This window comes from Episyrphus balteatus, chromosome 2 (assembly GCF_945859705.1).
Source record: "Episyrphus balteatus chromosome 2, idEpiBalt1.1, whole genome shotgun sequence".
NCBI classification, from domain to species: domain Eukaryota; kingdom Metazoa; phylum Arthropoda; class Insecta; order Diptera; family Syrphidae; genus Episyrphus; species Episyrphus balteatus.
In genome coordinates this window covers 63,163,563-63,177,025 of record NC_079135.1, presented here as the reverse complement: position 1 = coordinate 63,177,025, position 13,463 = coordinate 63,163,563, and the positions used below count along the sequence as shown (strand labels likewise).

General features: G+C 34.5%; 1 protein-coding gene across 1 annotated transcript in view; it reads left to right on the top strand.

The window, feature by feature from the left end:
* The window catches only part of LOC129912516 (zinc finger matrin-type protein CG9776), a 35,245-nt gene extending 23,191 nt beyond the window's left edge, over positions 1–12,054 (top strand). Inside the window, exons 6-10 of the mRNA XM_055990799.1 lie at positions 2,270–2,444; positions 2,509–2,676; positions 2,733–2,938; positions 2,991–3,779; positions 10,701–12,054. Coding sequence (XP_055846774.1) covers positions 2,270–2,444; positions 2,509–2,676; positions 2,733–2,938; positions 2,991–3,779; positions 10,701–11,940 — 2,578 coding nt within the window. The 3' untranslated portion in view covers positions 11,941–12,054. The remainder of the gene's footprint in view (positions 1–2,269; positions 2,445–2,508; positions 2,677–2,732; positions 2,939–2,990; positions 3,780–10,700) is intronic.
* The last annotated feature ends 1,409 nt before the right edge of the window (positions 12,055–13,463 follow it).

Genomic DNA, 13,463 nt, shown 5'->3' with positions numbered 1-13,463 from the left:
GAACAGAAAATGAAAACTTGGCAAATCTTCAAAAAACATTCAACCACAATAAACCTGATTGCTTTTAAAAAAGCTAATGCCCTATTTCGAAGAGAGATGAAATCGAGCAAAGCCAAATGTTTGAAAGAGTTTACCCTGTCAATCAATCCTAACACTTCTACAACAAAAATTTGGAACAATATCCGATCTCTCACGGGTTGTTTTGTTCCAAAAAACATTAAATGCATCGAAACTCAAACCGGAACCATCTCATCACCCCTCGATATAAGTAACTTCTTTGCTCAAACTTGGTCCAAATAATTGCCAAACGACTTTTATGGTACATAGATTCCCAAAATCTTACAAGCTTTAATCAAGTAGCTTTTAAACCTGATAGAGGTTGTGCCGACGCATTGCTTCACATCGACCACTATATTTCAAACGCTCTATCTGCCCGGAAGCACGTTACACTGTTATCGTTAGATTTTGAAAAAGCATTCAATAGGGTTGGAATCCACTTTATTTTACGTAAATTAATAGATTGGGGTGTAGGCCCAAAGATGTTTAACTACATCAGATCCTTTCTTTCCAATCGTAAAATCTCAGTCAAAACAAACAATTCCTTCTCCTCTTCCCGTCCTCTTTACAATGGTATTCCCCAAGGATCTCCCCTTTCTGTGATATTATTTATAATAGCTTTTGATGAATTGAGTTCAATTATAAGAAAATATAAAACTTTAGACCACTGCATATACGCAGATGATATTTATATAATCTGTAGAATGAACGACCTTGAAAAAGTAAAAAACATATTTTCCGAAGTAGTAAATGATATTTTGAACTGGTGTACCACCTCTGGAGCCAAACTTTCTCTGGATAAATGTAAGACATTGCATGTTTGTCGTAAACTATACTGTAAATTCGAACTTAATCTCAATAATATCAACATTGAAAATGTTAATAACTTAAAAATCTTAGGACTAGCAGACAAACAAAACAATTATATGCTCGGACAGCCTCTCGGTACTCAATTAAGTTGATGTGGGTACCTAGCCACATTGGGATCCAGGGCAACGAACTCGCTGACATGGAAGCCAACCTAGCAGCGAAATCTCCTGTATATCTTTTTAACTCCTACTCCAAACTTGATCTAAAAAGGCACATCGACAGTTTAATTCTAAAGAAACGTCTTGAAACTTGGCACTGCCACCCTACCCACTACTCAATAACAAACTAGACCGCCAAACTCCTGTCTATCCTACATCAACTTCAAAAGCTCAAAACACCAACTTCGCTCGCCTTCGACTAGGACATACAGCTACTACTCATGAGCATATATTAAAAAGGACTGACCCACCTATATGCACAACATGCAACAACATACTAAACATAAACCACCTGCTCGGACAAAACGCATGCATTATATCCAGTCAATTCAACACCCTTCTCGCCAACAACGAAACAGTCAACACTATACTCAACACATTTAATCACGATAATATATCACAAATATTCAACTTTTTTAATAAAACTAAAATCTCTATATAAACTAGATTACCGATCAATTATCTCCTTAAATTTTTTTTTTCTTTATCTTATCAAAACGTCTCAAAAGGCTCTTTTTTTTTCTTATATTTGCACTGTAATTTTAATTATATGTAAATAAATAATAATAATATTTAATTGTAATCATAACATTGATAAAATAATTTGCCAAATTAATGTCTAATGGAAAAATGGAAGCTTCGAATTCGGAAACAAATCTATCTCATTTTTTTGTTGATCAATTCAAGTGTAGAAAGCCATTTACTGAGTTTCTTGTTTTATTTTTTTTTATTCAAAGCTCGTAGAATGCTTTATTTTCCTCATTTTAAATGCATTTAAAGTTAACTATGGTTAGAAAAAGAACGCACCTCATACCTATCGCTTTCCTGCAGTCTGTAGGAGTAGTTTTGTGCAAAGTTGTAGTTGTAACATCCCGGAAGGCCCTTATACTCCTTCCATAAGTGCAAAGTATTCAAGTGCATACATATGTATAACTTGTTGGAAAGTCGCCCTTGCAAAGTGTTTTTCAATTGCCCCGAAGTCGATTTGTATGATTTCCCTTTTTATTGGAGTTTTAAAATAGTTATATCGAAAGATATAATATTTAAAAGCCCAAGAAACGCTTTCTGTAGGACATAAAATAAGGTTTAAGTTATTAAAATAGTCCGATAATATCTAAAAGAACATATTGTTTCTAATTAATTATAGCTGCGATTGTACCTAATTAAATGTTTATATTTTTTAGGGCGGATGAAAAAAAAATAAACTACGTTTTCTATGACCCAGAAATGCACTGGTGTAAAATTTGTGATTCATTCCCAAAAACTGCAAAAGATTATCTGACACATTTACATTCGAAAGATCATGCGGAAAACGTTGAAACAATGGAAACGCCATGGCACAACACAATGACTACCGATGTGAGATTTCATTCAACTTTATTTTTTTCAAAATCAATTTTTAATTTTTTTTTTTTTCAAAAAGGAATATCCATCTTTTGAAGGAGCTCCAATAAAACGTACTCCCATACGTGGATTACCTTTTTTTGTACCAGCAACTTCTTGGTATTGTAAAATTTGCTCAGTTTGGATGGGTGACCTTCACTGTGCTTCGTTGCACTTAAAATCAAGAACCCATTCAAATAAATATAATGTATGTATTTTTTAACTGGCTAAAATTTTTGTGGCTTACGTTTGTTATTTCAAAAGGCTTATTTGGAGAAAAATCCCCACTATGAAGTCGATTGGCTTGCCGAGAGACAAAAACAGATTAACGAAAAAAAATCAGCTCCACCACCTGCTCCGATTATTTCAACATTATCTACAACAACAGATTTAGAACATAAAGAAGTCAAAAATAAGTCTAAGCATGGAGAAGAAAAAGAAAAGAATTCGAAAAAGCGGAAGAAGAAAAAGTAAGTGTAACCGCATAAAAAAAATCTAATATTTTTACATTTTCCAATTCAGCTCTGATAAAAAAGATAAGAAAAAGAAGAAACGCTCAAAAAAACGAAAGAAGGCCGCAACATCTTCTTCCAGCAATGATTCTTCATCTGAAACAGAGGCAAAAAATGCAAAGAAAAAGCAGCTAGAACCACTGCCTTCCTCGGCACCTGCAGCTCCAGCAGCTCCATCTATTCGAGTTCAAATGCGCAACCTTCAGAAAGAAAAAGAAGAAATGGAAATTCAAGGACTTGCGCCACCACCACCTCCTAAAATTAGTGAGCCTTCACAGTCAGTTGTCGCCGAAGCAGAAAGTACTAAAAAAGATGACTTGATATCACAATGGAACATTGTACAATCCGTAATTAGTGATAGTGAAAAGAAACTTCTTGAACAACTGAAGGGTAAGTTGAAGAATAAACCACCAGAAGTAGAGACAAAAAAAGAAGATAAAGTGCTTGTGCAGCCGCCGCCGGTTGTACAATTTATAAAAGCCAATGAGAAAAAAAATTCAACTGAACATAGAGGACACGTTCGAAGCCCTGCTAAGAAAGATGAAAGTAGAAATGATAAAGAAAAAGACAACGGAGGAGCAATAGCTAATCGACGTCGCAGTAAGAGCCGTCCTTCTAGACGAAGCAGGAGCCGAAGTCTTAGTGCACCTGGACGCGGCAGGCGAATGAGACGGAGTCGTAGTCGTGGTGGTGGTATTCGCCGCAGCAGGAGTCGAGGAAGAAGAAGTCCAAGTCGTGGAAGATTTTCGCCAAGGGGATACGGCAGAAGACGTAGGAGTCGTTCACAGGGACGAAGAAGGTAACTGTTTTTTTTTTTTTTTATAAACAACCCATCATTTTAAGTTATATTATTGTTTTGGTTACTATGGCCCCAAATAACATATTTATTTTTTTTTATCAGATTTGAATTTTTTATCAGATTTGCATTTTTTTATCAGATTTGTATTTTTAATGACTTTACTTTTCCGGCACTTTGATGAAGCAGTTAACAGTTTTTATAGTATTCTTAAGAATTGCTCTATATAAATTATCTCCATGGACAAATCTCAAAGTCATAAATTTCTTTCTTTCAAGTTAAAATTATACCTTGAGAAAAGATTTAGGGGTCTTTCTGACCCTTTTATTGTTTCCTCAGGTATTCCCCAAGGAAGCAATGTGGGACCATTTCTATTTCATCTGAACCAAATTTGAAGAAAATCTATTCACCCGCTTGGGCAGTGGAAATGTGTACAGATGGCCGTACAGACGCACAATTCGGTGATCGGCATGACAAAATCCACTTTTTTGGATTTCTCCCCCCATCGTTATGCTGTTTTTGAGTAAAACCTCCAATTTTTGTTTACACAAAACCAATTCTTCCCCTATAGAGTAAAGTAAAAAAAAATTATTCAACACGGAAAGGATTTCAACCCACGTCAAACTAGCGTCAAACGAGTTTACCACTTGCACTCATGATGAACCTTCTTATTTCATACAGTTTGCTCTAAGCTGACTACATTAAAGAAACAAGTGAAAAAAAAATCATCCTAAAATGAATAAATTCCCTTAAAAATCAACACAAAAAAAAAACGATTTTAAAAAATTTCGACTATGATTGTTCAGCAAGAATATAGGACACCTTATTGACCATAAACAAATAAAAATAAAAAAAAGGTTGCTGAATATAAATGAAGATTGGGTAAAATATGAATTAATTTTTTATTTAATTAATTTCATCTACAAAACTGATCATTAAAGCCCAAACATCAATAAATAAAAAAGATTTTTCTTTTATAATAATTTAAACTTTTTATTGAATGCATTTCAAAACAACTATGGTTCATCATCAGCAATACACTAATTTGACAAAAAAAAGAAGAAAGAAAGTTCAAAGCAGAAAAGAAGAAAATTGAAGAAAAGCTTTACATATTAACAATTAGAGTAAAAGAACATTAGATTAGGTTAAACATAGGTGCCATTATCATTATTCATAACATTGTTGTTGATGTAAATTTCATAGGCATATTTTTTATTTTGCCATTACTTGAGTAGACGCATTCTATATTTTGTTGTTTTAATTTTGTGTGTATTTTATTTGTGATTGGTGGGAAATACGTCATTGATGCTCTTTCTGTGTTGTTGTTGTCGTGAAGTTGTTTATTTTGTTTGTATAACGTTGTTAATTCTGATTTTTTAAGTTTTTTGGTGTGTTTATTTAACAACTGATCTATGATAAATGGATTGTATCCATTGATAGCAGCAATATCTTTCAATAAGTTGCATTCGGTGGTATAGTTTGCAATTGAAAGTGGTAGTTTGTTTTGTTTAACCCAATCTAAATGTTCTCTTTTACTCTAATTGTTATATGTAAAGCTTTTCCTCAATTTTCATCTTTTTTTGCTTTGTACTTCCTTTCTTTCTTTTTTTTTTGTCAAATTATGTATTGCTGATGATGAACCACAGTTGGTTTGAAATGCATTCAATAAAAAAATAAAAATATTATAAAAGAAAAATCTTTTTTTGTTCAAAGATTATAATGGAATTGACGGAATAAATAGCAGCCTAACTGCAAGTATGGAAACATACGAAAATGAAACTTACAAATTTTTTTTTTGTTTTATTTTTATTTGTTTATGGTCAATAAGGTGTCCTATATTCTTGCTGAAAAATTTAACACGACCATAATAAAAGTTCAATTCCTTTGAGAAAATTGATGGTTTTTTCTAAGTAAAAGAAGTGTTTCATAAAAGACTTTAATTAAATTCGACTATGATATATATATAATTCTCCTGTGCGTTTGTTTGTGACCCTACTCTTTCTAAACGACTTGATAGATTTTTCTGAAATTTGGTGGGTGTGATAAGGTCCATCCGAGTCAGGTTTTGTTTTATAATTGGACCCCGTAGGTGGCGCTATTGTCAAGTTATATGCAAATTCCGTATTTGGGGTCGAATGACTGAACAGATTTTTGTGAAATTTTGTGTGTGCGATAAGGTCTATCCGAGACAGGTTTTGTGTTATAATTGGACCCGGTAGGTGGCGCGCTGTAGTCAAGTTATAAGCAAATTCCGTATTTGGGGTCGAATGACTGAACAGATTTTCGTGAAATTTTGTGTGTGTGATAAGGTCCTCCCGAGACAGGTTTTGTGTTATAATTGGACCCGGTAGGTGGCGCTGTTTTCAAGTTATATGCAAATTCCGTATTTGGGGTCGAATGACTGAACAGATTTTTGTGAAATTGTGTGTGTGCGATAAGGTCCATCCGAGACAGGTTTTATGTTATAATTGGACCCGGTAGGTGGCGCTGTTGTCAAGTTATATGCAAATTCCGTATTTTGGGTCGAATGACAGAACAGATTTTTGTGAAATTTTGTGTGTGCGACAAGGTCTATCCAAGACAGGTTTTGTGTTATAATTGGACCCGGTAGGTGGCGCTGTTGTCAAGTTATATGCAAATTCCGTATTTGGGGTCGAATGGCCCCAAATATGCGATAAGGTCCATCTGAGACAGGTTTTGTGTTATAATTGGACCCGGTAGGTGTCGCTGTTGTCAAGTTATGTGTAGGCAAATTCCGTATTTGGGATCGAATGACTGAACAGATTTGTGTGAAATTTTGTGTGTGCGATAAGGTCCATCCGAGACAGGTTTTGTGTTATAATTGGACCCGCAAATATGCAAATTCCGTATTTTGGGTCGAATGGCTGAACAGATTTTTGTGAAATTTTGTGTGTGCGATAAGGTCTATCCGAGACAGGTTTTGTGTTGTAATTGGACCCGGTAGGTGGCGCGCTGTTGTCAAGTTATAAGCAAATTCCGTATCTGGGGTCGAATGACTGAACAGATTTTCGTGAAATTTTGTGTGTGTGTGATAAGGTCCTTCCGAGACAGGTTTTGTGTTATAATTGGACCCGGTAGGTGGCGCTGTTGTCAAGTTATATGCAAATTCCGTATTTGGGTTCGAATGACTGGGCAGATTTTTGTGATATTTTGTGTGTGCGATAAGGTCTATCTGAGACAGGTTTTGTGTTATAATTGGACCCGGTAGGAGGCGCGCTGTTGTCAAGTTATAAGAAATTCCGTATATGGGTCGAATGACTGAACAGATTTTCGTGAAATTTTGTGTGTGTGATAAGGTCCTTCCGAGACAGGTTTTGTGTTATAATTAGACCCGGTAGGTGGCGCTGTTGTCAAGTTATATGCAAATTCCGTATTTTGGGTCGAATGACTGAAAAGATTTTTGTGAAATTTGGTGGGTGTGATAAGGTCCATCCGAGACAGGTTTTGTTTTATAATTGGACCCCGTAGGTGGCGCTATTGTCAAGTTATATGCAAATTCCGTATTTGGGGTCGAATGACTGAACAGATTTTTGTGAAATTTTGTGTCTGCGATAAGGTCTATCCGAGACAGGTTTTGTTTTATAATTGGACCCGGTAGGCTGTTGTCAAGTTATATGCAAATTCTGTATTTGGAGTCGAATGACTGAACAGATTTTTGTGAAATTTTGTTTGTGCGATAAGGTCCATCTGAGACAGGTTTTGTGTTATAATTGGACCCGGTAGGTGGCGCTGTTGTCAAGTTAAATGCAAATTCCGTATTTAGGGTCGAATGACTGGATATTTTTTGTGAAATTTTGTGTGTGTGATAAGGTTCATTCGAGACAATTTTTTTTTTATAAATGGACCCGGAAGGTGACGCTGATGTCAAGATATAAGCAAATTCAATATTTGGGGTTTAAAATCATTCAACTGTCTTAAGCTGGACTTGACTTCATGTTACTTGGCTTTTAAGACGAAATTGTAATCTAAAGCACACTGATAACGGGTAATGAAATGGGAGAATGTGTCATATTTGTCGTGTATGCAGCTGGGTTTCATCGATTTATTAGACGTTATCATGTCAAAAAAAAACACCAAAACCAATTTTGACTGCCCAATTCATCAGATTTATATAAAATTTAACATAGGTACACATTATTAAAAGGACCCCGCACATTTTGTATGGGAAGTGGCCCTCGGTGAAATTGTCTGAAATTTAATTATGTTGTTCTCTTGAAGCTCCTGATCGAAATATGGGTAGAAAGTCGAAAAATGGACAGTTTTTAAAATAACGGTTTTTTTCCGATGACCATCTCAAACCTTGTATTATGTTAGTAACTCTCTATATTGTGTTTTGCGTTATTTTTTTAGTGGAATTCATGGGTTTTTAGGGTCGCTGAAACCGAATCCGAAGTCTATTTTGCCCCATCACTTCGGGTATTCAAGATAACGGGCTTCAAGAGAACAACATACTAAAATTTCAGACCATTTCACCGAGGGCTACTTCCCATACAAAATGTGCGGGGTCCTTTGTAAAGAGTCGTATTTTTTAAGTGTATGGAGTCGTTTAATTAAATAAAAAGATTCGAACTTTCATTTCAAAATAATCCAATTTAATAAAATTTTAACTTACTAAGTATACAAATTTCGATTGTAGCCACGAGGCGTAGTAGCCCAGTCATTTTAGTCATTTTTAAGCCCAACTTGTTATCAATTTTCCAAACATGAATTCCATAGAAAATGTCGTTTGGAGCTTCTCAAGAGAAAAGTTGCAGAATACCTTATAACAGTACAAAATTTAAGGTTTATACCAAGCTCAAAACTAAAATTGAACCATGTTTAAAAAGTGTGTTCTTAATAATGAAGGCACTTATTGTACAAAGAGGGAAACATACAACATTTCCAAAAAACGTGGTTCCCCCTTTTGCATAATATTTTTTATCGCAATGTGTACATTTTTGTTTTTTTTTAGTTAATCCGTATTTTCGTAATAAGATAAGTTAATAAAACTAAAAAAAATTAAGCTACTTTGATAAAAACTTCAAAAATCAAGCAAAATAAACCAAAAATATGTATTTTTTCGTATGTGAGTGCAATCTAGTCACATTCTCTGCGCTCTACTCGCGAAACGAATCATCTTACAGAAAAATGTGCTGGGCATATGTTGTAGATAATTTCACGACCATCAATTTTTATGCAACCTCTGATGACCTCCGATCAATAGGTCGCGAGATATTTGCGAAAAACTTTTCGTGACCTTTTGACCCCTATAACTCTTAACGCGGACACGATATCAATGTCGATTTTTCACATCTTCATAACAAAGCCGTCATTAAGCTGTATACCAAAATTCAGCCCAGTAGGAATTTTTCCGCAGATAAAACCTAAAATTACTGGACTATAGATGATTATCAAGAAAAAAGACTTTCGGTTAAGCCTTCTATTTATACATTTTACATTTTGATAGAAAAAGCAAATAAAAGAAATTAGAAGAAATGAATGAAATTTGAAAAAATGTGTGACGTAAAGTAATGTCAAATAAATTGAAAATTCAGAAAAGTCGTATTTTCTAAAAGCCCAATTTTTGAAGTGCCGAATTTTTCGAAGGCCATTTTGAAATATTTATGGAAAAAAGTTTTAAGGAGTTGAAAACTAATTGTGCTACTTTTTGTGGTGCACTCATTTTTCTAACTAAAATACCACTGAAAACATACAAAAATGTGTTAAGAACCTTTTTTCGAATTCCAAATAACCAAAAATTCAATCTGCATTGAAAAAAAATAGCTAATTTCCGGAAGATTCCGGAAGACTCGATCTGAAACTCTTTTTGAGACGGATTCACATTCATTTTCCCACACATTACAATATACAATAGAGTTGGGCACTTTAGTTCATTTCAGTGATCGATCACTTTAGTTCAAATCACGCTACTGAACTAGTTCATTTAGTTCAATTTATTTTAATCACTCCGGTTTTGTTAGAATCAAAAAAACAAAATCAGTTCGTACAAACTGTATCCAAATTTATGTAAAATTGACGCATTCTACATAATAAAACAAATACAACCTAAAAATAACAGTTACATATTTAATTTTTTAAAAAAATTCATGACCCTGAAAGTAGCAGACAACAGACAAAAAAATCTTTGGCAGCGGATATCTAAGAAACAAGAATAATAAATGGATTTCTGTAAATGGCGATTTGTTGTAATTTGGATTTTGAATATGTGCCATTTTTTTTTTATTTCGGTAATGTGTAAAATTTTACAGTAAAAATAAAACTTTGGCAAGCTCTCCTGGGCTAACGAATGGACGTTATTTAATGAAATTGAAACAGTATACTTACTTTTCAAAACTCTAAATGTGCTATTTTTTAGTTTTTCGATTTTTTGCTTAGATCATTTGGCAGCTTATAACTTCCTCAAAAATGACTATTTTTGAGTAAATAAAAAATATACATAAAGTATTTTGAATAATCTACATGTGCTTTTTTTAAATTTTGTAATGGGTGATTTTAAATTTCAAAAAAATTAATTTTTAAAAGTTTGGCCGCGGATATAAAAGCCAATATTAATTAATAAATTTACAAAAAAAAAAATTCCTACTAATTGAATTTCCTAAATAGCCAAAATATTTGTGCTCCACATATCAACCGAACCGAGTGAACCGATTTTTTTTTTTTGTATAGGAAAAGTTTTACACATTACAGGGCTAAAATTTGAAAATTAATGCTAGGAAAAGCGGAACGAAGTCCGCCGGGTCAGCTAGTTTTATTATAATATTTGATTTCTGTAATCGATCTCTTATAGTTTTCAGACAATAGTCCATTGAATGCACTTTTAAATTAAAAAAATATGCATATATTTAAGCAGTGCGTTTCACTAAATGCACATTTATAACCCCAACTTTGAATTTTATTTTACAGAAGTCGGTCCCACGGACGACCTCGCCGTCGGATCTCATCATCACGTTCCAGATCTCGTTCGGGTAGCAACCATCGTATAGAGAAAGCAATTGTGCGTCAGCCTGAATTTCGGCCACGCGTACCCGTGACTGATGCTAATAACGTTAAGAAGAGCAAATCCAAACCCGTCGAAGAGAAAGAAGATCGTAAGAAATCTTCATCAAAATCCTCAGCATCGAATAAGAAACTTCCATTTATTGGTCGTATGCCAGTTTTCAAAAAACAATCGCAAAATTCTGAAAACCCCGAGATTTCGGAAAATGAAAAGAAAGAGCCAGAAGAAAGTAATCATCCAATTGAATATGGTCCAACAATGGCACCAGTGCCAATGATGCAGGATTCCTACGCTCATGCGGGTTACGAGCCATCTTTAATGAGTGAATATGAAGATCTGATGCCAGACCCAGTGCAGTTTGTCAGCTTAATGGGAGCTCCACCACCTCCACCTTCACTACCCCCGCCACAGCAATACGTTGAAGAAGAAAAGGATATTCTACCACCAGGCATAGATGAGACAGAAAGCGAATTTGTCCCAAAACCAATCAGTGATGCCCCAATTCCACGCAAGGGACCTCTTCCCAAAGATTTTGAAGAAGCCCTCAATATTATATTTCCTGGCGAGAAGAAACATGATGATGATTTAGCAGGAGCCAAATCTTCTGGTGAGACCCAGATTATAATGGATGAACCTATTATGCAACAATCTGACTTGCTAAAAGAAGGTATTCACATGATGACTGTTGAAGAGACTTCTCTTGTGGGCATGGACGAGGCCTCACAAATGAGCATGAATGAACCATTACAGTTTAACAAACCAACATCATCCGTAGCAACTACATCAGCCAACAACAGCGGAGAGAACTCTGTAGACAAATCACCCCTCCAAACTGATCCCATTGAAGAAGCGGTAGGAGTTTGTATCTCGTCAATTCCTCCGCCTCCCCCACCGTCGATGGTGATGGAACAGATTGTTGAAAAGAACTCCTCCGAAACTGATTTAATTCAGGAAAAATCTCCTGAATCTGTTGAGATGCCAACTCCACCAAAAGATTTACAAATAAAATTATCCGAAAATAAGCTGGATACTAACCCTCAACCCGTTTCACCGACGGATAGTGAAAAAAATCGGCGTCAAGAAGAACTGGACGATCTGGCTATGCTGGGGATTGATGCTGATGATATGGCAGCAATGTGTATTTAAAAAACCATGAAACAAATAAGAAAACACGATTGAAAGAATATTTTTAAAATTAAAGCTACAATTTTTTGTTCAATTAGTATATTATTATGATAATAATAAAAGAACTTGAATGAACATTTGTTTAAATGAATCATTAGATTCAGTTTTTTTTTCAGTGATAAGTGATGTTTTGCGTCAAAGCTCAAGTGAACCAAGATACAAAAAGTAAATTCGGAGATAAAGTTAAATTAATTACTCTACCATTGAATCTAATGGTGAATGTTTTTCTCGAAAAGATGACTATTGTACACTAATAAAAGACCTAAATAGAGTTAAGCCCTCCGCAGATTTTGACAGCAGATTAATATTTTTTTGTTTTTTTTTTTTTACCGTTACAGCCGTGAGACCTCCATATGTTAGTTCAGCAAGAATATAAAACTCCTTAATGACCGCAAACATTAGAAAAAGACTTGTGTCACTCGAGGACTGCCGCGGTAAAGCTATTGCATTGCATTTTTTATCGACTTATGCAATTATAATTATTTATTTACCTACACTACACAAAACCAATGATTATGTTTTTTATCTAACTATCAATTCATATACAACAACAAGGTCACAATTGAAAACATGCATACACACAATCTCATGTCATAAACTTCTCCAGACAAAAAAAAAAAAAATAAGAAAACACAAGAATACTTTTTCTATGTGTGGGGTGTAATAATTTTTCGTTACGAAATTTCTTGGTTAGCTCCCCATGCCAGGCCTGCGTTAAAATCTATGCAATAGCTTAAAAATAAAACAAAACAAAAACGATTTTTCATTTATAATATTTTTACATTATATTTGAATGCATTTCAAACCAATTGTGGTTCATCATCAGCAATACACTAATTTGACAAAGAAAAGAAAGATTAAGTTAAAAAAAGGTGACATAATATTGCCATTATCACTGTTCATGACATTGTTGTTGTTGTTGTTGTTGATATAAAGACTTTTATATGCATTAAGTCGGCGGTTGTTGGTAACATATTTTATCAGCTTTACATCTTCCAATCTCACATTGAAATAGTTGTTGGCGAGGGCGTGTGCAGCGACGGAGGATTTTTCGGGTCTGTTGTACTTGATGTGATTCGAGTGTTCGTTGAATCGGACAGCAATACTTCGCTTTGTCTGGCCGAAGCGTTGCAGTCTTCACATTTAATTTTATAAATTCCCGATTTGTGGATTTGTCTTTGGTTGATCCAAGCATGTTTTTAATTTTGCCATTACTGGAGTAGACGCATTCTATATTTTGTTGTTTTAATTTTGTGTGCATTTTGTTTGTGATGGGTTGGAAATACGTCATCGATGCTCTTTCTGTGTTGTTGTTGTCGTCAAGTTGTTTATTTTGTTTATATAGAGTAGTTAATTCTGATTTTTTGAGTTTTTTGTTGTGTTTATTCATCAATTGATCGATAATAAATGGATTGTATCCATTGATGGCAGCAATATCTTTTATAAGGTTGTACTCGCTGGCATAGTTTGCAATTGAAAGTGGT